The sequence below is a fragment of the Martes martes genome (genome assembly GCF_963455335.1).
Source record: "Martes martes genome assembly, chromosome: 14".
Classification (NCBI taxonomy): domain Eukaryota; kingdom Metazoa; phylum Chordata; class Mammalia; order Carnivora; family Mustelidae; genus Martes; species Martes martes.
In genome coordinates this window covers 37,178,666-37,205,329 of record NC_137902.1, presented here as the reverse complement: position 1 = coordinate 37,205,329, position 26,664 = coordinate 37,178,666, and the positions used below count along the sequence as shown (strand labels likewise).

Below are 26,664 nucleotides of genomic sequence, written 5' to 3'. Positions count from 1 at the left end.
GGAAGCCTATACTTCTCTTCTGAATTTTCTTTATATATAAAGTATTTGTCCACGCCCTGTTCTCAGACATTATCTTCAACTAAATAAAATAAGCTGGCCTTATGGTGGGAAAGCATCCTGTGTGGGAAGTTGGTGGAGAAATGTGCTTTTTAAGACAAATAAACCAAACACACACACACACACACACACCCACACACACACACACACTCCTGATGGAAGTTCAAAGCTCTTGTAAAAGGGGCTTTTAGTATTTTAGTATTAGCTTTTCTCAGCCTGGGTTTCTAAACATTCAGAGGAAAAGGCTATAACAAGTAGCCCACTTTACAAATTATTTTTACTTCCAGTTCCCGTGATCCAGATTGAACGAGGACACCAAGAGCAGAAATGGGTCCCGAGGGCCAGGAGCTGGAGCTCCGAGGGCCAGGAACAGCTCATGCGTGTGTGTGTGTGTGTGTCTTCACGCATGCACATGTGTGTGGGAAACAACACGGGCCCTCGGCACCTAGTACACAACACAACCGTGAATCAGATTTATGTTGGTAACAGCTTGTGTTTGTCAACTGACCCACCGGCTCCCTGCCAGGCATTTGAGGAGGAGTTCAGAGAGTGCCTGCCTAACCCAACAGGACTTACACAGTAGTATTTATCTTTTAACCTTCATAGTGGTTCAGAATGTTTCCTCTGCAGTGGGCCTACAGCTATGGCTATGTGTTTTACACCCACGCTCATACACCTGTCCAACTCCAGCTTCAAGAAATAAATCACATTTGCTAGAGAACCACAGATACCTGAACTCGATGTGGCTGCTTCTCTATTTCAGGGAAGGAAACATGAAGGAAGTAGTTTCCTGAATGGTGGGATAAGGGGAGTTTTAACAGTTACCACAAATGTACCTATTCACATACATATTGTGTAAGACAAGTCAAAGGTACCGCCGAGCACCTCCTAGTTCTTTGAGCATTGTTACTTCCCCAGGGGTGACCACAACAGATTTCCTTGTGATATTTCAATCTTTACACGGAAACATCAAAATCAGGAACCTGATGTTTCCAACGAGAGAGTTAAAAAGAGAAAAGAAGTTTACGCATTTTATGATACATGATTTTATTTGTATAACTGAAATTATTTCCTTAGTCACCTTGATTACAAAAGCAAATTAACATGGTATGGCTTAATAACCTTTCATAAATAGATTTTACAAATTTTAATAACTGACAGACTGTTACTTTATACTCCGTGATACTTAATACTTAGTAACTTTGGTGTATATGCATACGAAATTTGTCTGGAAGGATTAGTAATAGGGAGTGCTTTTAAAATTCAGGAATAGACAATTAGATAACTGGTCAAGGGTCAGTTCCCCATCACTGGGTCAGCCAGTTAGACCTGGAGTTCTCACCCTGCCAAGGACAAACCTACGGTGGCAACTCGCACTTATTGAGTAGGTATTTTTAACAATTTGAGAAAGTTTATTCTTTTTTCTGCATTTAAGAAGACTATCATTAAGCACATCTGAAAACCAAAAGTTGACCACAGCTAGATATTTGTGAAAGAACTTACCACAGTGTGTCTGAAAAATGGCCTCAACTAAAGCCAGGTCACATCTCCAGTAAGTGTTTTTCCAGCTCTTTCTCTCTGGGTTTGTGTGCACACTCATACACACACACACACACACACACACACCCGTGAGGCTCTGATACATACTTACCCAACCTGCAAAAATGCCCTAATTTTACTGCTTTTATGAAATGCCTCTAAGATACAGTATGTGGATGAGACACTGTCTTCACCGGGCTTTAAGTTGGAAGACCAGGGAGGGTGTTGGTCACCGAGCCTCTCTGGCGAAGTTGCAGACAGAAGAGCTGCCGGGGACTTCCCGAAAGCCACCCCCACAAGATGGGAGGAGTGCTGAGTGTCCGTGACCACAAACAAGCCGTGAAGAATGACAAGAAGCTTATGAGTCATGATCAGAATCTAGTAAACAGAAATGTCCTGCTAGAGCAGCATCGCGTTACAAACACAGAAAAGAGTGGATGCACATACCTTTTCACACAAGCTCTATGAGAGCCAAAACATTGTCTTTTCCACATCAGAACTGTAATCAGAGGTGTAGCAGTCCTTGGCCATTGTCAGCCTTACTTCTAACACAGCTAGCTTGACGGTCCCTTTTAGACTGAGCCCGGCCCCACCCACTCCTGTGTGAGATGAGCCCCAGCTTTCCGGCACCAGATGTGTGGTGTGCTGACGGCTGGCAGGCTGGCAGCAGTGGAATTCACGGCAGCCAAGTCAGCAATCCCTCGACCAGAGGACACTCAAACGCCCCTTTGCTTCATACCATTCTCGTCAGGGGGCAGTGATTACTCAGTGATGGGGACTGAAGTATCTGGTGAGCCCTCTCCCCTCACACCACCCCTCTACATCGCAAATACGGCAGCCAATCTCTCCATTGTGCTACATTTAAGAATCATTTAAATCATGATAAAAATCAAATGTCTTCCTAAGAAATGGTGCCATGATTCTAAAAAACCATTCTTAAGATCTCAAACGTTGAGCGGAGGCCCATCCCGAGGTCCACTCGTCCCCTCTAGCCCTGGTGGGTGGTGGGGGAGGGGGCGGAGGCTTTGACCTCACTCTAAGGCCTTGCTGGGCTCTTGTTCTGAACAAGGACATGTCGTTTGGGTCAGGTTTTTAAACTTTATTTATTTTTTTCCTGTTGCCCTTCTGGTGTGTGTGTGCTTCGTGTTTAAACCTTGGTGCCCTGTTTGGCAGCAACCAGAAAAATCAGACAGCTCAGGTAGTGAGTGAGGGACCCACGTGTGTGAGCACAGAGTGTGTGGTTGTCCCTGGTGAACACAGGCCAACACAGGGTGCTGCTGAGGGCCAAAGAGGAAGGACTAAAAAAAGGCTGGACTCGCAACTTGGGTCCAGTGGCTATGTCTGCCAGGAGGGAAAATCACCAGCCAGTGTCAAGTGTACAAAGGAGGGGCCGGCAGACTTTACGTTCTCGGTACGTTTCTTCCCCTTGGGAGCCCGTTACCTTTCCCAAAGAAATGTTAACTATCAAATGCGTCCGTTAATTGTGCCGCTGAGGGTGAAACCATCCAGTTAGCATATACACTATCATTTGCATATCTTGGACACACAGTGTTAGTGCCATCAGCTCGCGTGAGTGGTACAGGACTCTCTTCAGGCCAGTTCGGGTCTGACATGCCTAAAAATGAAAACAGATCATTTGTTCTGCACTGAAGAACCAACACTTCATGTGCAAACAGTAAGGCCTTGGCAAAACTCCCTTTGAGGTTCAAACCAAACTTTCTGGTTTCTGTGCCAATTACACGAATGTTTTCATGCTCCAGCTTTCCAAAAACAAGGTTACATTTTTGGGGGAAAGATCACATGCTCTCTTGGTAACTGGAACATAACAGAAACTGCCAATTTTGCCTTTTTATGAGCTTCGAACTCTGAAATCTGATATAAATATCTGTTGACCTGTTTCAGTCTTTTATCTAAGGCAGCATAAAACATTGGTGAGTTAAAGGGCTTACTGCAGTGGGGAAGCTTCTATAAAAAGTTCTCTAATGTAAGAAGCCTACTCGTCTTCCATCCAAGCCCACCACGGAGGACAGAATCTTCCAAATCAAGGGTGCACACGGGTGAGCCCCATAACGTCGGCAGGACAAATGGCGTGTAGCGCTAGACCCAAAGCCAGCAAGGAATCAGTGACTCAGGAGGCATGCAAAAGGAACAATCTCGGCCGAAAAATGTTTCAAACTCCCAGATTTAAAAACAGTCAATGATCAAGTTAGGAAACACAAAAATTTTCAAGTATTTAATTAAAGACAAAAGAAGGAGTTTTGGCAAGAACCATATTTACTGTCCATTGCAAGACCACAGCACCACAGACTACGTTCTTTCAAAAGCATTTGCTCCAGCTTTTAGCACTGACTTCGTAAGTGACAACTGTCAGGACAGTGTGTGATGCAAAGGATGTGAAAACAGGAGTCTGCACGTATCCTCCCTGGCTGTGGGCATGTGGGCGGGGCTCGGGCCGGGCTGGCCACTGCTCCCCAGTACTGAGTAGCCTCTGAGAGCCACCTACCCGCCCACGTGGGGTCTGGGAGGGACCACAGGCTGTGCCCTCAGTGCAGTCAGGGTGGCGCTGGTTCCTCCTGTCTCAATTAAATGCCTCCCCACATTGGGTAAATTTATCCCAGTAGTTAAATAAGAAATATTATGACTTGATACCTCCCCACCCCAGAAATGACTTATTTATCATTTTCTCAATATCCCCTGAGAGTTCTGCCCAGCTCTCTTTCTTCTCCATAATCCTAAGTGGCTGGGCAGTAGTGGTCATTATACTTATTTTCACATCCTTTTAAAAAAAAAACAAACATAGTTTCAAAAATGCCTGAATGTAAACGGATGCAAAGTCAGACATTTACAAATAAAAAGGTTCAGAGAGAACTTTGGTTTCATTCAGACCAGAAACACTCTTAAAAAGCATTACAGAGAGTTAAGGATAGTGCAGAGAGGAACGATGTTGCTAGAATCTAGTAAATGCATGTGAAATTCTACCATAGAGTTTGTTTTCAATCCACGTGGAGGGGAGGGCTCGAGGGAGGGGAGCACTATTACAGTCCACCAGGGGCGTCTCCTCCTCCGAGAGGCCATCGTCGTAAAGCAGGGAGTCAGATGGGGTGGATGCGGCCAAGTCCAAGTAGTCCTGGAAGAGACAGATGGCCGGTCACCCCACTCACATGTGGACTTGCCCCCAGCCTCTCCCCGCCCAAAGGCAGAAGGCCTGGTTGAGTCCCACCCCGTGCTGGCTTACTAGCCTCTCTGCGATACCTGAGCCCTGGCCAGACAGCCCCTCTCCCAGCCTCTGCTTTGCTGGCCCTGCTCCACAGCCCTCATTGCACCCTCTAGAAATTCACCTTCTTGAAGGGCAGAAATGGACTCCTTTGTTGCCTTAGTGCTACCTCTGCAGCATGAAGGGTGTACCACACCCAGCACAGGAGAACTGGCCTGTTTACCAAACCCGAGGCTCCGGGAGAGCTCACTGCAGCCCGTTACTCATGTGGGAGGACCAGGAAGCATCTCCGATGTGCTGGACACTTTTCAGCTTTCCTCTGAGGACCCCTACCATCTAGAACAGCACATCAGGGCCAGAAATCTGAAGTTGTTGATGTGGGCTGGCCATAGGGTGCTGCTATGGGCTTCACCTCCTAAGCCTGATGATTTCCCAGTGCCTGCCCCTGCTGCCACCCTGGTTAAATGTGTCAAGAACAGTTCCAGCATTTTCCTGGCTGTTTCTCAGTTCTGTCCTAGGAAGGCTGGTTCTCTTGGCATCACCTATTATTTTTATTTAAGGGAACCCTGTGTTCCCAGGATCTAGAGGCTTGGCCCAAGTGGTACACTGATGTTAGGTTTTATTACAAGCATTCTACACTATGCACCTTTGTTTTTGTTTGTGAAGAAATGCCAACTTTTAGTAAATGTGTCAGTGTGAAGATGAAACCCTGAAAGCAAGATCTGTGTCTGTCTTGTTTACTTGTATTCCCAGCATCTGAGACTGAATATGGCACATAGCAGTTGCTCAATAAATATTAGCTGAAACTTGTTGGTTTTCTCATTTACCTATAGAGTTATAAGCTGGAGGCACATGGCTGAATCTAGGCTCCTAGAGATGCTTTATTTGGACTAGACTGAGCTTTTAGAAATTTAAATGAGTTATTAACATTAGAGATTAGAAAACTTAACATAAATATCCTTTAAAATTCAGAAGACCTGACACTCTGACACTCCTATTCCTCTAGACTGTGCGTGGCTATGGTGAGGGATCCTTCAAAGGGGTTGGTGTGCTCCTGGCTGCCACAGTCCCCACCACTCCCTAGCTACTTCCAAAAACCCACTGGGCCCCTCGCGGCATTTGAATTTAGGATACCCACTTCAACTCTACTCTCTCATGTTCTGTTACTAAAAATTATTTTGACCTTGAAGATTTGCCTCTCACACCTATCTGTGGAGAGTACTTTCGAAGTATAAAGGGAAGAATCTGGGTTTCTTTATGACTTGAGAAGGGGCCCGGTTCAAGGGGAAGGGTTCAGATGTTAGCTGCCCTCAGGAGAGAGCGTGACCACCTCCCTTTGTGCAGACCTGCTCTGCCCTTGCACTGGGAACTCCATAGAACTGGGGTGAGGCGGGAGTCCCCCCACTGCCATGTTCAGCCGACAGATGGCCGACACCAGCAACTGGCTCCAGGTACTCACTCTATTCTTAACCATCATCTTCTCCAGGTCTTTGCTGATGTCAGCAAACACCGGCCTCTTGTCTGGTTCCTGCTTCCAGCACTGCAGCATTAGGCCATACCTGGTGGGAAGCACGGGTGGGCAGTTAGGACCCAGCAAGGACTGCCCAACCACAGCTGCTGCACCTGGCACCGTGCCCTGGGCCCAGACAGCTCTGTTCTCAAACCCCAAAGCCGTCTCTGCATCACTGACATTCTTCTCTGAGCTGGGCCAGGATCTGAGGGGTCACTAGGCGCTCAGGGTATGTGGTGCTGTGGTCCAGCATCTTCTGAGTCTCCTCCTCTCCCTTGAGAGAGATTTGTCTTCACTTTCCTTTCAGAGATCTTGATAAACAGCTGAGAGGATGCCATACCCTTTATAGTGGCTGAGGGAGCAATGCCAGTCTTTCAAACTCTTAGGAAATATGACTGGTTATAGAAACAGACAAATGAAACTTCTGCCAATTATACCTCTGTCTGCTGCCTTCCTCACTTCCCCATTTCCCCCGGGCTGCTGGGCCCCCCGGCTGCCATGTGGCTGTGCGCTGGGCCAGCCGGCTGCCAGCTCAGGCCACCCAGGGGGATGGCACCTGCTCACCCTTGCACTCCCACACCTAGCCCCGAGCCAGGCATGTGGCAGGTGCACAACGGATTTTGTGGAATGAATGGACTAGCACGTTTCTGCCTGTGATGGCCCCATTCTCATGTGTTCTCAGTCTGTCCTCTGAGAAGCATCTGCTGGAATCACTGTATGTGAAGGTGCTCTTGGGCGGCAGTGCCGGGTCTTCTTGCCTGCCCCCTGCCAACCTCTGTGCCTCCACGTGGGCACTCCCCAACACGCACCCCCTAAGGTCATTCTGAATTACCCGCCCCTCCCCAAGGGTCCTGTGGGGATAGGCCTTGGGCTTAATCTGCTCCCTGGGCCTGAAGAACCCTTTGATCCTTCCTACTACTCATTGGCCCTACTCTCCATCCTCCAGGTCTCCCCACCCCCCACAACCCTGGTCCCAGAAGCATACTCAGACCCCAGCAGAATCAGGGTCCCCAGCGTGCCCAACGGTGATTCTCTGACTTCTGCCTTGGCGTGCTCTGCCCTGTTGTTACCCACCACCTAGTTCACCCTGTGCCCAGGGCTGCTCAGGCAAAGGGAGGGAGGGAGTATGGGCCAAAGCAAAGCCTGCTCACATCTCCTCACTGCAGTTGTCAGGCCTCTCCATCCGGTAGCCTGTCTTTAGAAGGTTGAAGAGCCGCTCTGGAGGAATCCCGGGGTAGGGGTTGCCCCCTAGAGTCACAATCTCCCATAGCAGGACACCAAAGGACCACCTAAGGGAAGCGAGACAACCAGTGAGAGGCCATACTAGGCTCAGCAGACCAGACCATCCCTCCTCCCAGCTGCTGTTGGCCCCATCAGCCCCCAGGGCAAAGAGCCAGCCAAGGCCTGACTGCATGGATGGGTGTGGAATGGGGCGGGGGAGAAGCTCTCATGCCTGCAGTGCTGAAACCCTACCAAGCCACTCTCTGGGCTTGGGCCCCGCACCGACAAGGGGTACTTGGCTGGCCCCGTGGCGACACGCCAAAGCATCAGAGACAGCACAGGGCAGCCGAACATGTACAGCAACAGTCAAGATGGGGACCACAGGACACAGGGTTGCCCGCACAATTCCTTCACCTTTCCTGTGGGCTTGGAAACTTTCATAAAATCTTAGAAGAGAAAAGACACTGCTATGAGAAATATCTAACTGTGAGGGAAAATTTACTGTGAAGTGGGAACAAAATCGTATCACAAAACAGCATTATCACATGAGCCCACTTAGAGCAATAGGAAGCATGTACCAGCACACCATGGAAAACACTAGAAGGTCCATGTATGCCAGGACTGGCAGGAGGTACTTAGGGGCAGTGGGATCCAAGTGACTTTCAGTGGCTTCATTACCCTTTTCTCTGCATTTTCCAACAGTCTACAGTTGGCTTTACGTCATCTGAACACAGCTGTTTAGAACTGCTCAGGCACTGCCTTTCCCCAGCCCACAGTATTCAAGACATGCGTGTCTGTGGATGGCACAACATTAAGAAATGAGTCTGTTGTGTTTTTGAAAACTATCAAGTCTTGTGTTTGACCTGCAAGGCTAAGTTTTGGTTCCCATCTTTGAGCAGTAAGGGACACACCAGCCTATCAACTCACTCAAGGCCAGCCTACCTGTGGGTGGGGACCATTCCACTCCCAGCGGAACTTGCCTGAGCCCAGCCCATGCTCAGGTCCCCAGAGGGGAACTGTTTGGCTGGGCCTGGGTGGCACTAAGGTGCCCAGAGTAGAGAAGGAGGGGCTGGGAAGGGGAGCATTCAGTGGAATTAGCAGTTCCCTGCTCTCAGCTCTTATGCATTCCACTGTGACTCTCAGGACCACCGTGTGGGCCCCTGCCATTTGCTGAACGAATACACGAAGCCTCCTCAGCTTGGGTGGGGGGGTCATCACAGATGGTTGGTGTGAGCCAACAGGCACTTGTCCCCCAGCCAAGATGCCCAGAGAGGCCTCACGGCGCACTGTGTATGTAACCTTGACCCCAGGAAGGCAACACCCACACTTACACATCACTTTGGGTGGTGTAGATGTGATCAAAAAGAGACTCAATTGCCATCCATTTGACTGGAATCCGACCCTAAAAAGGGAATGAAGGAAAGGCATTAACAACACTCTGACACCCTGGGAACCAGGGGTGGGAGGTGTGGAGGAGGGTGAGGCCGTGTCCCAGGCATTTCCAGCTCTGGAGGGATGATGAGTAATACCGTCCAGAGTGCATCCAGATGCAGAATTGGCAGCTGTGACTCTAATCTGGGGTCTCCCGGGCATGGCTGAGATGCTGGAGGGAGTCAGCTGGCCTGCCCATAGCTACGCAGGGCATCCTTGTCACACACCACATCTCTAGTGAGAAGAAACCCAAGGAATCATCACCGTGCCCATGTCAGACCTCCCTATGGCCATGTCCAGAGGGCTCTAGGTTGCCCGGGGTGGTGATGTCCAACATGTGGGCCAAGATCGCCATCCAGAAGATCTCCCCCTTTCTGAGGGTGAATGAGTTTGGGAAACCAACTTCCAGTGTTTCCGTCTTGGGGACTTCTGACACAAAAACACTAAAAGCTCTTCCAAGAAGGCCTGAGGGAAGAAATCTGTTTCCATGCCTTGGGATTGCTTTTTTTTTTTTCACCTATCACTTTGTCCCTGAGCCCCGCTAGCATCCTCCGAGACAGTGTCCCCACTGTAGAGGTGCTGAGGCCATACCTAATGAATGCTTTCCAACGCAACTCGAGGAAGGGTTTTTGAGTAGGTAAGTCTTAGGACAAAAATCAACCAAAAATGCGTGCATTGCATTTTAATGCAACATTCCTGTTATTTCTTTTTCTTTAAAGCATTCTTTAGCGTTTACATCTTTAATGAAGTGTGATTTTCTGGGGCACATATTTGTAACAATACTACCTGCCGCCCGGGCTCTCTAGAGGGCCTGGTGTGTAGACACCTGCACTTCTTCCTCCACGACATGGGCTGTTCTCAGGGGACCGAGAGCAGGAAGTAGGAAGACTTTGTCCACACGCCTGCATGGGGCGGAAAGCAGCCCCTCTCCACTTCCCCTTCAGCAGTTCTGAGAGATGCCGTTGCAACAGAAACCCCAGAAGAAACGAAACCTCAACCTCACAGCCTGTGGCGACATGGGGCTTCTCCGGGCCCCTTACAGCAGATCTGAGGGCTACACAAGTGGTTTTTTGTATGTTGTTTTGAGCAGTGTCTGTTTGGAAGGCCAGTCAGCCGTGGCTCTTGAACGGCCCCGTGATGGTCCTGTCTGGTCTGTCACAGGAGGCTGCAGGGGAGTGACCGACAGAGCAGTGGAACTAGGAGGGTTAGGACGAGGACTACAGGGAACTGGATGACACAGCGAAGCAGACTTCCCCAGAAGGGCCCCAGTTCACCTATTTCAGAGATTTGGAGAAAGCGTCTGAGAACCGCATGCCGTGTTTCTGGACTCCGTCTCCAGGGCCTCCCTATGAGCCTTCCAAACTCACCCAGTCGGGGGTTCCCAGGCCCCTGGCCCAGAGGAACCCCCACCCATAAAGTGGTTCATTCCTTTCTGCCTCAGAATGACTGTCACGCTCAGCTGTATTGACTTCAGTCTCCTCTGAGTAAAGAGCTAAAGCTACACAGAGGGAACAGGGGACATTTCACCCTGCAGAAGCAAGACCCCGTCTCCCTGCGGAGACAACTATCTTTTCCACAGCACTAGGTGACCTTCAAAAGCGGTGGTGATTAAAACCAAGAGAGGCTGCGGGGCCCTAGCCCCCCAATGGGTGCCCTGAAAGGTCGGGTGTGGCCCTTAGGAAGAGAAGAAACAGACCCAGGGTGAGCCCTGAGCTGGGTCTCTGGCGACCCAGGAATCAGGGAAGGATTTGAAGATGAGGGCTAGAAGTTCATATGCTAAGACTCTGCTCTCTACTCCCTTGGCGTTCTAAGGGCTCCGCCCCATCCATTGTGGGAACCCTGCCCCCTGCCCTCCACCCTGCCCAGGAGCCCTGGACCACCCACCCCAGGGGACCTGGTACCTTGCTCCTCTTCACGTAGGAATCCTCTTCATAAACATCTCGGGACAGGCCGAAATCCGAAATCTTCATCTTCCGCCCCTCAGCTACCAGAACGTTTCTGGCTGCCAAGTCCCGATGGACAAGCTGCGAGGAAGACAACAGCAGGGACCCCTGTAGCCTGGACCCCCATCACAGGCAGTGGGGGCCCGGGAGGGCGCGGTACACACCTTCATCTCCGCCAGGTACCGCATCCCCCGAGAGATCTGCCAGGCGAAGGAGATGAGGTCGCCCATGGTCAGGGCCCGCTCCCCGGGGCTGTCCAGGTAGCTGGAGCTGCGGCTGCCCCCGCTGCCCACGTCGCCCGGGCCCGCCTTGCGGCTCTCCCGGAGGAAGCCCCGCAGGGAGCCGTACTTGGCGTACTCCACAATGAGGAAGAGTGGCCCTGGGGGGTGAGAGGGGGCTGTGAGCCGGCTGTCTACAGGGTCCTGGGCCGTCAGAAGTCAGGCCAGCTCTGGGAGCAGGGAAGGAGGCTGCAGGGTCCTCAGGCGGGCTCGGCATCCGGCCAGAAGTGGGCAGGATACAGCCCCGCTCTGGCCAGTGGCCTGCGCACCATGTAGCACGAGTTACGTGTTTCAGTCCCGGCTCACTCGTGCATGGCTTGCTCTCCTTGCACTGCCCATGTTAATGCAGGCTCCCTGGGCGGCTGAGCACAAACTACCAGGGCAGTCGGCCACTGTATGCAGCGCTCCCCTGGGAGGCACGCCCCTGCTGCTCGGACATTGTGTCTTTCTACACCCTCGGCCCTGCTGCAGCTCGGGCTGGGGATGGCTGATACAGGCGGAGGATGGGAAGCCTCACATAACGCTTCCTCCCTGCTCCCAGCTCTCAGCATCTCTGAAGCTGCCGTCTTGTCCCAGGCCCAGCCTGGAGTCCTGCTGGTGCCGACCAGCGTCCTTGCTGCCCTCTCCCTGGTGCACCCGTCCTCTCGTACCCGCGGCACGCACATCTATGCACACATGCACATATAACGGCAAGAGGCCCTTGTGTTGCACAGACCAGGCCAATCTCCTGTGTCCTTATGTGAGAAAGGGTGACAGTGCCTTCACTGTGCAGGGCTGGGGCAGGGGTCACTTGGAGGTCATGGCACGCCTAGTCCCCAGGAGGTGCCCAGGACACACCACCTGTTTCTAGAGCTCCCTGCCCTGGGCTCCACCTGGAATAGGGTGCTGACAAACCAGGATGCCACCAGAGACCTCGGAGCAGCTGCAGCCCGCCCAGGGAGCATGCTCGGAGTGGAGGCCTCACACCAGCACTCCTGCAGCAGCCCCTCCTGGTCCTCTCACCAACACGGGAGGAGACATGCTCCAGGTGGGGGCCAGAGCCACAGAGGACAAGGAAGGGGAAGGAGGAAGAGTGAAGGAGCCCAGAACCCCCGGCCTGCACTGGGTAGCTGCCTGTCCCTTGGCCGGCCTTACCATCCTGGCTGCAGGCCCCATACAGCTTGATGACATGCGGGTGGTTGACCTGCTTCAGGAGGTTGAACTCTGACAGCAGGTCCCGCAGCTCACTTGGGGAGGCGTTCTCTGAAATGCACATAAACACAGCGAGTTGAACAGCAATCCCTTCTAGAAGCCCCTTCTGTGAACAGTCTGGGTCACTGGACCCACAAGGTAGGTCTGCACAGACCCTGGTTATCTCCTTCCTAGATAGCCTACCCAGGTTTAGACAAGGTCCCCAAGGGCCGTGCTGCTTCGGGCTTCTCTTAGCCTGTAGGATAGTCAACAGCGGCCTCATCTGCCCCCAGGGAATAATAACCCCCAGCAGCCAACTTCCACATCAGTAGGGTCTTTCCACAAAAACCCTCCTGGGGCCAGGCTTTGTATGTATGTGGTAGTATTTCTCTGCAATTGTCATCTCTTACCTTCTGGAAGGTAAGAGGACTGTCTCATGTCCTAAAACCCTTGCTGACCAAACACTCAACAGGAGGGTGAGGCTCTGGAGAAAGCTGGGAATGATAGGACTTCACAGAAGGTGGCCTCCTGCCACGCTGAACACATGCATCCTGGGGTGGGCAGGGACAGAGCTGTGCTTGGGCTCCCACCAGGAGCTGAAGCCTGATGGAAGGGGTGTGCAGCCAGAAGCAGGGGCGGCACAGGCCTCCCAGGGCAGCTGCCCCACAGCCCACTGCCGAGTGGTACCTCTTCACCTCCTCTGGCCACATGCTTCTCTGGAAGAGAGGACAGCTGGGGGAGAGTGTAGGGACCCACATATGGTGGCCTGGAGGATGGTCTCAGTGGGCCCCCTTAGTGCCTGGAGAGACCCCATTCTGACAGCCTAGGTAAGCATCAGAAGCACCCTGCACAGTGTAGGCCAGAGTGTTGCACTGGCCGACTTGTGCCCACGGCATGGCCACTAGGTCCTTGGTCTATGTGAACCAGGGTATGGTCACAGCAGAGGGCCGTCCACCGAGTCTCTGCTCAGAAACACCAGTGAGAGTATGGGTGTGGGTGATTATGTGCTCACTTAGGGCCAGAATTGTGGCACGACTCGTCACAGAGGTGGGGCAGACCCACTGGGGGCTGCCAGGGATTGGGCCAGGCAGGGCCCCAGGGGACAGGGGCCAGTCCTTATGGTGGCTTCTTCACCAGGACCCCAGGGGCACTTGGCTGAGAGGAATGAGTGGGGCAGACTAGGGTGGGAGAGCTGTCAGTTCAAGACCAAAAGGGCTTTTAATTTTTAAAAAACTCTGATCTTTACCCAACATTGGTGCAGAAGCAGCACCACTCTAGAACCTTCCAACTGAGGAAAGTCCTTTTGCCCTTTTTCTCCAGGGACTACCCTGGCCCATGTCATCCATGGCAGGGGTCTCCTGAATGCAGCCACTCAAGAAGGAATGGTGGGGGGGCTTGTTAGAAAGCCCCGGGCTGGCTGCCAGCACTCTGGTTTTCAGGGTGGCTCCATCCAGCCCTCAAGGCTCCTAGAGAGCCACCTGTGCACACTGCCTGGACAGGTACCTTTCAGCATCTTCACAGCCACAGTCGTGTACCCCGCTTTGCCTTTAAGCCTGAAGGCTGTTGCCTTAACCACTTTTCCAAATTCGCCTTCTCCCAGAGTTTTTCCAAGAACCAAGTTCTTCCGAGGGAATTCCCACTTTGGATCCTCCTATGTGGGGTGGAAGGAAGGGGAAGAAGAGGAGAAGGGAGAAAGTTGGTGAGGGTAAGAGGAAAAGAAGATGACAAGGCCCATCAATGAGCCCCCAGTAGACAAGCTCCAGTGTGCAAACCATTGCCACCTGACCTCGTGGGCAACGGGCATGCCCCTGCACCGAGGGCAGGACCCTGCACCTTATGGGAAGACCACTGTTGCCACAGAATGGCCTTGACACTGGATGCCCGGACCCTTGCTTGTCCCTGGTTTACTGAACATGCCCTCAGCCATCCCAGGACCATGTCCTCATCTCTCAAACAAGGAATTCAGGGCTTACTCAGGCCCCGGGGGTGGGTGTGTGTGTGTGTGTGTGTGTGTGTGTGTGGTTTTCATGAGAGTGTGGCCTCTTCCCTGGGAGCTGAGCCTAAGCTTCCTGGTGCTGCCTCTGCTTCGGACACCAGGCCCACAAGCCACCGACGTCCTACAGACCAGGCCCCAGTCTGTCCTCCCCCGAGATCCAAAAGAGCCCCAAGAGGACTCCATTGGCACCAGAGGCCCAAGCTGCCCAAGACCCCCAGCTATGGATGCAAGTGTCCAGGGAGACGTCCCCATGTGCTGCCCCAGAAAATGTACCACGGTGGTAGTTGGGAACCTCCCTCCTGACCCGTGGAAGGAGCTGATGCTGTCATGGGACTGGCCGTTTCCCCAAACCCGCACCCACTTGCCATCATGCTACCCTCTACCCACCCTGCCTTCCCACTGGAATCCCACTTGAGACGACTCTGGGACAGCTTCTCAGGCCCTAGCCTGGCCCCACATCCTTGAACTCTTGACTGGGGATGCCAAAGCCTGTCCTGGGGATCCTGGGACCTCCCCTCCTATGCCAGCACCAGGCACCCATTGCCTCAACTCTCCCTGCAGCTGGATGTGGGTGGCCTGGGGGTGCGGCTCTGACCCACACAGATGACCCCTGCCGAGCCCCCTGCTCTGACCCACATGGTTGGCCCCTGCCGAGCCCAGCCGTGCTTCCCAACACCCAAGTACAGGTGCGTGCACTCCTTGTGGGCAGAGGCGGCTTCCTCTCAGCACTGTGTCTCGGGCTTGAGCATCATCGTGGTTACCCTGGCGTCCTCACCTCCGCCCTGCCCTGGAAAAGAATTCACTGCACGAGGAAACGGCGCTGAGCCTGTGCAGACTGCACTGATTTGATCTTCTTAAAAGATGTGAAAAGTTCTCCCCACTTCATATAAGAGACAACTAAGGTCAAGCAGTTGAGCAGCGTGTCCTCAGAGCCAGTCGGTGGAGCCCTTGGGCCTCAGGCTGGGCTCTGGCTTCTCTGGGCAGAGGGTCCAAGGTGACATCGGCCAATGGCAGTGCATGTCCCCCTGCACGAGCACCCACCAGCACTGCCCTTCCTGGGACCCCGCCACAAACTGCCTGGGTTTATAAAGCAACCAAATGGCTCAGCCCAGAGGCCTGCTACGGAGGCTGAGATGGTTCCTGGGACAGGGGTCACAGACCCCGTCTGCTGAGCGACTGGAACTAGGAAAGCTCGGAGAGAGGCCGCGGGGTCTACCACGGGAGAGAATGGCTCCCATGGCCCAGACCGACCCTAAGGGGTGAGCACCCTTGGGTGGCCCCCCCCACAAACTGTGGCCGCCTCCCAGCCCTGGTTGGGTACTGCCAAAGGCCCGGTGACTCCTGAGCTTTCTGGTTGGAGGCTCCTGCCAAGGGACTGTGCTCCTGCCAGGCCCTGGAAGTGGAGCTTCTGCTCACACAAACCTCTCCTCTCAGTCCCTCTTAGAACCTGGCTTCCCTCTCCCTAGCAGTTGCCCGCAGGGACATAGAAGAAGCAGGGTGCAGGGAGGGGAGCCCTAGCCAGGAGGCCCCAAGGAGCACATGTAACGTAACTGCAGGCCCAGGCCCTCCCACGGAGAAGGGGGATTGGGAGCCTGCTGGCACTGGCTGGCCTCTGTCAACGGGCCGGTTACACATCCTGGGGCCGGCCTCTGCCGCAGCTGGCCCAGGGGCCCCATGGTAGCCCTTTCTCCCCTCCGCAAACGAACTCCCCTCCCCACCACTGCCACCCTGGCCTAGCCCCTGCCTGCGGCTGCCTTCTGCCTGGATGAGGAGAGTGGCGCCTCCTCAGGGGGCTCCCACTGCTCCCACTGCACACACCCCAGAGACTCCCCAACAGAGCAGCCTGCAGGAACGAAAGCCGAATAGGGGCCTCCTCTGCTGAACCCCCAAGCCCGGGGGCCCCCTCCTCTGAGAATAAAATCCAGTCTTCCTCAGGGCCTCCTCCCATCCTTGGGGCTTCGGCAGGACAGTTCCCTATCAGGTGTGGTGGGGCCCACCCTCTCAAATCTTAGTCCAGCTGAATCAGCCCCGGGCACTCTCCACTCTGCTGAACTGCCTGGGGCCCCCGGACAGTCCTCCGCCCGCCTACCCTCCCTGGAAAGGCTGCTCAGAGCATCTTCCTGGTGGGCGAGGGTGCACGAGCTGCTTGTGGGCTACACGACACTGCTGAGTGGGGTGCCCCTCCCCACACCTCCCTTTTTCCCCAGGCCAGAGGCCAGCGCCCCCTGCAGGGCCTCCAGGAGGGCTGTCTCCCAGGTCCGGGCCCTGCTTGGAGCCTCACCGGGATCTTAAAGGCGTCCACAGAGACCTGGTTCTCCATGGAGTCCAGGGAGGGCCGGCGGGCGCCCGACGAGGAGTAGCTGACCGGGAAGGCCTGGGCTGGCCGGCGGAAGGTCATCTCGGCGGAGGCGATGGGTGGCTTGTGGGCATTCTTGTGGTAGCGGTGGATGCAGAAGGTGGAGAGCAGCATGGAGACGATGAAGGAGAAGAGCACGGCTGCCGCGATCACCGTGCGGCACAGCTCGTCACACAGCGGGTCTGCGGGCAGGGGTGGCCGTGAGGAATGGCGCTTCCGGGAGGGTGCCCCGGTGTCCACTGCCGGGGGCCTGCCGTGGCAGACTGAGCCGCCAGCAAGGGCTGCGGGCGGTGGGATGTGAGAGCAACGCACACACTCACATGGCACCCACCATTTGGCAGGGACCGTGCCGTAGGTTTTTGCTATGGAGACTGTGGTCAGCCTCCTATGCAAGGGCCAAGAGGCCCAGAGAGTTTAAGCAGCTGGCCCGAAGTCACACAGCAGAGGCAGTGTGCGTCTGGGCCACACCAGCCGTGGAATGCTGCACCGAAGCCAGCTGGCCCTAGAGCGCTGGCGGGGAGGCAGGGTCCCCCCATGTGCTCCATGTGTTTTGTATTTTCTTCATAAAACTGGGAGAGGGAAGGAAAGTGACTCTGGACCTAGCGTCATGCAGCAATAGCTCAAATAGGAGAGAACTGTCCTTGGGCTCAGGCAGGAAATCTCCCCAGGTGCACAGGCCCAGGCTACCCACGGCACCTGCTGGTCCAGAAGGCACACCTGCAGGCTCTGGCTGGGAGGGTGGGGTTCCGGCCAGGCACTGCCATGGGCTCAGAGAAGGCCCTGCACCGGGACCATCTGAGTTGATGCTGAGTTATTTGATGGAAGAACTTTCCAGCCCAATCTTCCTCATAGAACTCTGGGCAGGAAGTCACTAAGTCACTCTATGGAGGCTCTGACCTAGACCTGTCTGCACAGATTGAGGAACTGAGGCCCAGAGGGAAGGAAGAGGGTCTCCTGGGTTATACCTGCCTTCTTTCACTCATTGGGGCTCAGAGAGGTGTGGGGAGCCCTTCCCTGCCTGTGACCCCAGCAGTGCCCCCCACCAACTCACCCTGGCTGTCTTCAGGCTCACAGAAGCACTTCTTCTCTTCGGGGAAACAGTTGCAGATACCGAAGCCAGCTTTTATCCCCCAGCGTTCCCCTGGCTCGTGCCCACCAATGATGCTGCCGCCCCCTGGGGACAGAGGCAGCCCACTAAGCCTCCTGGTGTGACCACACAAACTAGGACCATCCAGGCAGAAGCATGAGAGGTCCCTCCCCACAGGATGTCAGCATGCTCAGGCCCAGGGAGGGCAGTGAGCTCTGGAATCTGGGTCTCTTGGGCAGGAATCAGCACAGTCTGCCCCGATCCAGGTCCCTGGCCTCAGCAGGTAGAAGAAGGAACCCACAAGCTGTGCAGGGCCCTTGCCAAGGTCCACACATGGTTACTTCACAGAGCAGAGAAGGGGCAGCAGGGAGCCAGGAGAATCAGGGCTTGGGAGATGTGCTGTGTCAGTTGGCCAGGGAGACACGGGACAGTAGGTCAGGGCACCAGTCTCTAGAGTTTGGATGCGGCAGAACCCTTTGTTCAAACGAAATGTTAGAAAAAAGTCTCTGCACATAAAACTCGGGAATGATGCTGGTCTGGCTAAAGTGCAGGTGGGGGTCCAAGCCTCCCCCACTGGTTACCCCTACCCATGCCCGGCTCTTGAACTTGCAGGCCTAGTGGTTGCTTACGGAGGCAGTCCTGGGGGCAGATGTTGACGTTTCTGCTCTCCACAGCATCACAGTGGCCATCGGGGCAGGTCTTGATGCTGGGGGAGCAGGTGGAGAAGTTCCTGGTGATTCCTGGAACACACAGCAGGCCAGTCACTACCACGCAGGAGCACCCGCCCTGGTTAGATGGCCAGAGCCAGAAGGGCGGCACTCCCGGGCCTCCCCGGCCAATCCTGCCCCCTCCTGAGGAGCAAACTGAGGCCCGAGCTGAGAATCCATTGAGTGGGATCCTTGTGGTAGGCACAGCTTGGACTTGCTACTGTCTACGCTCCAGCCCTGCTGTCTGGGGCCACATGTCCTGGCCTGGGATGTCCCAGGCAGAGTCTCTCTTTTCCTTGCACACCCCAACTTTGGCCCAGGGCTTCCCAAACCCAAAGGGACCTGTGGTCCCACAGTGACGAAGAGCCTGAGCATCCTCGTGCTTCTCCTGTTCTGCACCCTTGCGCACCCTCTCTCAACATCAGGTACTAGAGAGGAGGACCAGGCTCTGGAAAACAGATGTGGAGAGCGGAGGGCCATCACTGTGGCCGGCAGGGCCCACAAGGACCCCGTTTCCACTCAGCCACCATCACCCCCCTCGACCACCTGGCTGCCGGCCCCTGGCTCTGCGTGGGGCCTACCTTTGCCATCTCCCTGTCTCCACTCGCACCTGCCCGTCAGAGAGCCCAGGCCGCCACACTCCTCACACTCAGGCCGCCTCTTGCTGACTGCACAGGACAGGGGGCAGCCTGGTTCCTCGGCCACATCTGCGGAAGGCAGAAAGCTGGTTACAGGGGCTGGCAAGGACCTCGTGTCCCGCCAGCATCCGGGGGCAGAGGGAAGCACTGGCCAAGCTCCTCTCCTGGGTGAGCCCAGAGGGGTGGGGGTGCCTAAGCACCAGGGCAAGGGGCAGTGATGGGACCCACTAAGGAAGAGGGCTGAGCTCTGAGCTCTGAGCAAGGGGGGCACTACTCGGCTGGGGTAAGTGTGGAGGGAGGATATGAGCAGGCTAGTGCCTAGACTCAGCCAAAAACACACAGGCTCAGTTAAACCTGGATTTCAGGTAAACAGTGAATATTTGCTTTACGTGACTGTGTCCCTAACACTGCATGGACACCCGTGGAAGACTGTCTTCTAAGAGACTGCAAAGGCTACATGGGACATACTTAGAGCACAAAGTTGCTTGTTGCTTACCTGAAGTTGAAATTTAGCCAAGATCTCGTATTTTCTCTGGCAGCCCAAAAGCAGGTGCACGTACAGAATGGATCGGCAGCGGTGGTGGGGAGTAGCGACCATTGACTATGAGGTCCCCTTGGGCTACGCTGCTTTAAACTTTCTCCTCGTCACCCTCCCAGCCCGGCTATGCAGGGTGCACTGCGATTCTCACTTGACGGGGAAGGAGACTCAGGCTCAGGGATGCGGCCACGAGGTGAAGGGGGCAGGGTGGGGCCCCTCCTGTGTGGGGGAAGCTTGTGGCTTGGCCACACCCTGCCTGTCCCGAACTTCCACAGGGCCCTGGCACTCACATGTTCCCTCCACGGTGACGACCAGCGGGGCCTGGGTCTGCCTGCGGCTTGGCCGGTCGGCGGCCACCACTGTGTACTGGAGTTGAGAACAATCGGGCCTCTGCAGGGCTTCTGTGTCATTCACGAACAGGGTTCCCGTGGTGTCCTCGGCAGAGGTGACCACCCCCAGGATGCTACAGTTGGCGCTAGAGAGCTGCAGCTTGTACTGCACGTGGATGCCGCTGAACTCCTGGCAGTTGTCCACGCAGACTTTCCCAATCTAGGCACGGGGCATAGGGAACGCCTCAGCTGGGTGCTGCTCCGGCCTGTGATGGGGGCTGGCAGGGTTTCTGGGTAGTCTGAGTCCTGGAGCAGCTCCCTACTGGGTCCAGGGATGACAGACCTCCCCCCCGCCACCACCAAGTCCTGGTCTTCCACATCCCTGGAACCTGCAGACCCTTCCCCCTGCTGGGCCCTGCTCTGCCCATCACACCACCGCCCACCCCAGCTCCTGGGAGCCAGAGGCGAAAGAACACAGGGCACCGAGGTTGGGTCTAGTGACCACTTTGAGAGGAGCCTACAACCCAGCTCATTCTTCACTCACTCACTCGTTTAGGCAGGAAGACCCATTCGGTCCCTCCTACTCACCTCCCTCGCTGCCTCTGGCCAAGCCAGTATTATTCTGGGGACCACCAGTTGCCATCCTCAGTGCACGGGGCTGGGGTACCCCACACCCTGCCTAGAATCCCTGCCCAGAGCCTCGCACTGGGGCCAAGTGATTTCATGCAGCATCGCTGCCTGTGCCACCCGAGCCCCAAGGGGCCTGCCTGGGAGTCTTGCTGGGACCCCTGGGAAAGACAGGATGCTTCTCTGGGGGATGCCAGGCTGGCCGTGCCACTGCTGGGGCCCGGAGCTGGGCAGCTGGAACTCTCCTTTTTATCCTTCGGCTACTTGAATTAGAATGAGTGTCGGTAGCTTAAAGCCAGAAAATCTGACTAGTGAAGATGTGGGCGGGCAGAGGGCAGGGGTGGGGCAGGTGAGGGCCTGCCTGCAGCCCCGTAGCAGGTCCTTGCTCAGCCTTGCTCAGGCCGAGGGCAGAGCCAGGCTCCTCCACACCCCGGCCTGACACCACAACCAAACCACCTCCCAGATGTCCCAGCACATCCCCATATAAAGCCTGCTTGCTTCCACTCTCCCATAGGCTCCTCCAAATTGCCCAAGGTCACTATCCTCAGTTTGCAGTTATGAAGACGGGAGCAGGGATGAAAGATCACAGCAAGTCTGCGGCTGGATTGGGACTCGGGTCCCTGTGATCTTTTGAGTGTTTTGGGGTGCAGGTGACACACCTCCTGCAGTGTTTGCTCCCATTCAATACCCCCTTGGACACCCTTAGGGCCTCTCTGCCTTGTCACCTCCCACCATCCTTGGCCTCTACCTCCATGGAAGACCTTTTGTGGCAGGTCAGGGAGCTTCGATGTGTCCAAGGGTGGGGTCCTTTGTGTGCGGGACCTGGGTGGCTGTCAGGAGTGGAGGGGGCATGGGAACCAAACACAGGAACTGGGACAAATGGAGATGGCCCTAAGCATGACCTTCTGAAGAGGACGTACCTGAAGCTGCCCTATTAGGAACAAGCAGTATGTGAAGTCCAATGCATGCCGCAATTCCAAATAAAATCACAAAAGTCCTTAAGAGAAATGTTCTAGAAAAAACTACCAAAATGCTAAGCACTAGTTGATATGGCGAGAAGGATCAGTCCTCTCTGCACCCCCCTCTTCTTTAATGGATACTTACTGCTTCACGTTTTTTCCACTTCTAATTCTTATTTTCCACTTCTAATTGTTATTTACCAACAACAAAGGCCAAGATAAGCTCTAGTAAACGCACTTGTAGAAGGCAAAGAGGAAGCGTTCCCCGCCTTTCCCCGCAGAGGGCGCCACTGCTGATTGATGCCAGCATTTACATACTTCTACATTCCCTCACTGAAAACTTGTTTTTGAACACAGGGAGCGCGTGAGACCAGTCTTTTTACAAACCACTTTTCGCTTAATAATCCATCAGGGACATCTTTCTAGGTCCCATATGTAGACTTAACCGGCACTGCTCTTATGTTAGGATGAAACACGCTTTAAAGATACCAAGAAAGCAAAAGGGCAAATGAGAGGCCCATGGAGCCCACCAACCCTGCTCATGACTCTGCCAACTTCGCCATGGCCCCGGCTTCCCTGGCCCTGTGCCTGTGGCTCCCCCGGCCCACTCCGCGTACTGGTTAGGCCAGAAGGAGTGTCTCTCATCCCCAGCCCTGCTTGCAATCTGTTAAATGGAGTGCCCCACCCTGGGGGTCCTCCACCCCCCGGTGCCCCTTGCCTGGCAGGCATCAGGTTGTGGGCTCACCTGGGCAAAGCGGCGGGCCCGCCTGCTCATAGTGAAGGAGTAGGCACTGGGTAAGTGCAGGCTGACAGGTAGCACGGTCACGTTGAAATGGAGGCGGAGGACGCCCTCGCCGGGGCCCTGGAAGTCTGAGTCATTGACCAGCACAGCCAGCTGCAGGGAGCGGCTCTCCGAGATGGGGAGGCTCCGGTTGAGAACCAGCCCTGTGGGGGGGGGGGGCACGGTGATGACTGCTTCGTCGCTTAAGGGACTGGGACCACTGCCCTATGCCACTGTGTGCCTCCTCCCAGCCACACATCTGGCACAAACACACACGTGTGCAAACACAGACTTCACACTTGGGCCATGTGGACCACAGACTTGGCAGGTGGGGCTAAATTGGAACCACTGTTTAAATGTTGGCTGCTATGCTGAGCTGGACGCTAAGAGAAGCCTTCTCAGCTAGGAGATCATGCGTGTGTGTGTGTGTGTGTGTGTGTGTGTGTGTTATGTATGTGCGCATACATGAGATAAAGATCTATCAACACTGAGGCCCCAGGAAGACTATGCTGGCCTCCACTCCCCCAGAGAACTATCCCAACAGCCACGGCCTCCAGTGGAGCCCTGGACTGCATAGACCCCTAGTGCCCAGAGCCTGGCCACATCTGTACCTGCTGTGTGTTATGCTACGGTTCTAGTTTTGCAGAGACGGAAGGACAGGTCTGAGGAGGTTTGGGTACACGTGGTGTATGGAATGAGTGCGCCTAGCAGGGATGACATTTTCCCTTATACAGGGCAGGAGTCCCTCAAAGCCTCAGTGGGGGTGGGGAGGATGAGAAACAAACAGGATTGGTCCAGGCAGAAAGGAGTTAACAGTACCAGCGATTCTGGAATCTCTCAGAAGCAGATCCCAAATCAAGGATTCAAGTGTCAGCCAGGTATTTGGAAGGTGATCCCAGAAAACATGGGCAGGAAGGTAGGGGAGGCAAGGCAGCTGATGAAGATGCCCCATCCCTCAGGTGAGCACAGTGGGCCCCTGGAGCTCAGTCCTGTGGTACATTCCAGAAGACAGACAGGACAATCTGTGCAGAATCCTCTGGCTCAAACACACAGAGCTGCTGTTGTATACTAACCCCTGTCAGTAGAGAGCTGTGGGGACAAGGGAGAAATAATCCCCAGGCACTTGGGTCCCTCGGGGATTGCAAAGTGGAGGCCAGAGGAAGGCCTTAGGCAATGACGTCTGTGTTTGTAGTGGGCAGTGAGCCCTGGCATGGTCAGCATGGGAAGTGTGGTAGGGTCCTACCAAGGTCTGCTAGGAGGCAGTTCAGGGAGAGATGAAACCCTATAAAAACCCACCAAGGTGGCCAAGGTGAGCACAGTAGAAACAAGGAAGGGTTGGGTGGAGTGGAAGCCTCTGCAGCCTGAGGCTTGGAAGGCCGGGACAAGTGTCTGTGGGTGTAGGGTGCTGCGAGAAGAGTGAGCTGCCGGCTCCCTAGGGGGCCCAGCCAGGCCAGGCCCAGCCTCTCTTACTGTAGTCATGCACAGTTGCCCGCACGAAGCTGCCGTTAGCCTGGGCCAAGGTCTCGTTGGGTGAGTGCTCGACGCGGAAAGTCTGCAGGGCCCAGGAGTCCCCTGGCAGTAGTGTGCTTGTGTACCGCCTCAGCAGCTCCCCAGAGGCCGGCACCACGTCCGCGTCGAAGACACGTATTGTGGCCACCACAGTGCCCTGTGGAAAACAGTGGGTGCCAGTCAGAATTGGTGAGAGGGACTCCGCAGAGACCCTGCAGGCCAGGACCTCAGGAGGACACCCGCCCCACAGGTAGACCGAGGGTGTGCAGTCAGAGCCGGCTCCAGGGACAGACTGGCCTATGTTAGAGTTCCTGTGGGATCCCATGCCAGTCTGGCCCAGTTGTCCTCCCTGGGCCGCTGTGCCTCCCCTGTGCCTCAGGTATGATAGGCACCTACACACTTCCTGTAAGGACGGATTAAAGCCGATGCCCAGGGGCTCTGCCAATGGGCTTCACCAGGTTCCACGGAGAAAAGCAAGCTGGGCCCCACAGGGTCGAGTCAGCTCACTGTCACATAGTGATAGATGGCAAAGCCAGATCCAAGCCCTGCTGTCCACCAGAACATCCTCCAAACACCTGTATACCAGGCTGGAGGGGATCACAAGAAAAGCTCTGAGCAGTCACAGGGCATCTTGTTTTTGTCACTGACCAGACTCCTTGTCGTCATCCCGAGGTAGCCCTTTCTAGCTTATGCGATCTTTACCAATGAGATGTGCTTTTCTCCCGCCCGCCCATCCACCAAACTAGCACCTGTGGTGTCCAGAGACCCAGGTAAAACCACGTATCTGCCATTGCACCCCTGGCCGGCGGGCTGCAGGACGGCCCAAGGCCCAGCAGGTGGCAGTCACGCTCCACCTACGCGGACGAGAGCCGGGGTGGGCCGAGGTGGGCGGGGCTGTGCTGGGCGATCCCAGCTGGAGCCACTCCCTGGTCTTTCTGCGCTGCGGCCGGGCTCCACCCTCCCTGAGTCTCTAGACTCTCCCGTGAAGGCTGACAGAGGAGGGAGGGCTGTCCTGGAAGCTCTCCCCTCCTGGGGGCAGCACCGCTGTACCCACACGCAGCGGCAGGTGCCCTGGAACCTGATGCACGTCCTTGGCCTTGCCACCCTGGTCAGACACGTGCTAGGCATCCAGGGTCCCCGGACACTTGTCAGGGGCCAGCTGGACTGACCTCCCATCTCCTCAGTTACCCTCGAGACAGGCAGAAAGCCCCAACACATAGCCGGGCAGACAAATGAAAGACAAATGGCTGGAGGGATGTTCAACCGTATGGCCGGATGGCTAGACAGACAGCTGGGTAGACCAAGGAATAAATGGTGGTCGGAGTGGCAGACACACAACAGACGGACAACAGACAACAGGCAAACACGGCGGTGGTAGACAGGCACCTCCTTCCTCTTGAACTCCACCACAGCGCTGGCCGTGTCAAAGCCCCCGAGGAAGGTGGGTGCCGAGTCGTCCTCATCGTACACGGTCACGGGGAAAGGCACCATCACCACCTGCTCCTTGTGCGCACCGACGTGCACCGTGCACGCGGCCACCAGCTCGTACTTCTCCCGCAGCTCGCGGTCCAGGGCCCAGCGTGTGCTCACCTCCAGGCTGTCCGGGGCGCAGCGGAAGGGCAGATTCTCACCTACACACCAAGCAGACCAGGAACCCCAGTGTGACTCCCAGGCCAGGGAGCAGGGTGAGCTGTCTTTTTCAAGGGGCCCGCCAGGAGGGGCTGCAGGGGAGGATGGCCTCTGGCAGGTCAGAGTTGGGGAGCAGGATGGCCCTGCCGAGCTCTTCCTCAGCTCCAAATTGGAAGGGGAGGGGGCACAGAGCTCCAAGCATTGGTTTGCAGTGATGGCTGTGCACTAATGAGCTTACCTGGGCCTGCTAGTTTCACTAGTGCTGATGGGAGAAGCTCAGGGAACCAGAAGGCCTGCCTCACGTCCTCACCCTGATGACCTAGGGAGGGCTGCTCCCATCTCTTCCCTAACCTTGCCTCCCTTGGTGGGGATGGGTGGGATAGGAGAGCTGGGAACACCAGCTCAACCAGACTGCATGACCAGAGATCCAGCACCCAGCATTGGCCGGCTTTTGAAAAAAAATAGGCAATTTCAAAATTATGGAAATAATATGTGCTTATTTTAGAGAACATGAGAAATAAGGCCACTATTCCACCACCATTGGAAAACAAACGTGGTGGGCATTTAGTGGGTAATCTGAAGTTAACATACAAATATTTCCAGCTGCCTTCTTTGCACCCCCGCTTTACACCTCCTGGCTGTGCTATCCCAGACTGGTTGTCCCACCTCTCTGTGCCTCTGTTTCCTCACCAGAAGACGCGCTAGACGAAGGCTAACAGGCCTGCTCCTCACGAGGCCCAGTGGTTTGGGCAGTGACTGGTGTATCTTCCCACAACCTGCTGAGGGGAGGACCAGTCATGATAGCACACTTTTCAACCCAAGTCTGCCCTGAAATTCATCCTCCAGGAATAATTTAGAAAAGGGGAATACTGATGGCTTAAAGGTCAACACTGACCGCCCTCACATCCAACCGTGGGAGAAGGCAAACGTCCCTCCGTCCCTCACCTCAGAGCCACGTATTACGTGTGGATTACATATGGGAAATGCTTATCATATAATGTTTCTCTCTGTTGTTTATGGTTACAAAAACATGCTCAACCAAATTTAATGAGGTGATCTTCTTGAGGAAGGGCAGCCTGCTAAACCTGACGTTTGGCTGACAATCTTGCCCAAAGACATGTATCCCTGCTGCAGGGCAAAGGTGA

General features: G+C 55.0%; 1 protein-coding gene across 2 annotated transcripts; it reads right to left on the bottom strand.

Annotated features, from left to right (window-relative positions):
• Window positions 1-1,097: 1,097 nt before the first annotated feature.
• On the bottom strand, window positions 1,098-25,396 carry RET (ret proto-oncogene). 2 transcript variants are annotated; one of them, XM_080823399.1, is made up of 17 exons: window positions 25,277-25,396; window positions 23,852-24,047; window positions 22,346-22,545; window positions 19,976-20,234; window positions 19,091-19,216; window positions 18,432-18,542; window positions 17,767-17,889; window positions 16,641-16,897; window positions 13,867-14,014; window positions 12,328-12,435; window positions 11,080-11,294; window positions 10,874-10,996; window positions 8,873-8,943; window positions 7,472-7,609; window positions 6,270-6,369; window positions 4,576-4,723; window positions 1,098-3,211 (listed from the first exon to the last, which is right to left on the bottom strand). In XM_080823399.1, exons 1-17 carry the CDS (start codon window positions 25,379-25,381, stop codon window positions 3,054-3,056), a joined length of 2,586 nt encoding a protein of 861 aa, XP_080679525.1. In that variant the 5' UTR covers window positions 25,382-25,396; the 3' UTR covers window positions 1,098-3,053. The 2 variants fall into 2 exon arrangements, with proteins under 2 accessions (XP_080679525.1, XP_080679524.1); XM_080823398.1 differs by lacking the exon at window positions 25,277-25,396 and having other exon boundaries at window positions 23,852-24,041.
• Between the last annotated feature and the right edge of the window lie 1,268 nt (window positions 25,397-26,664).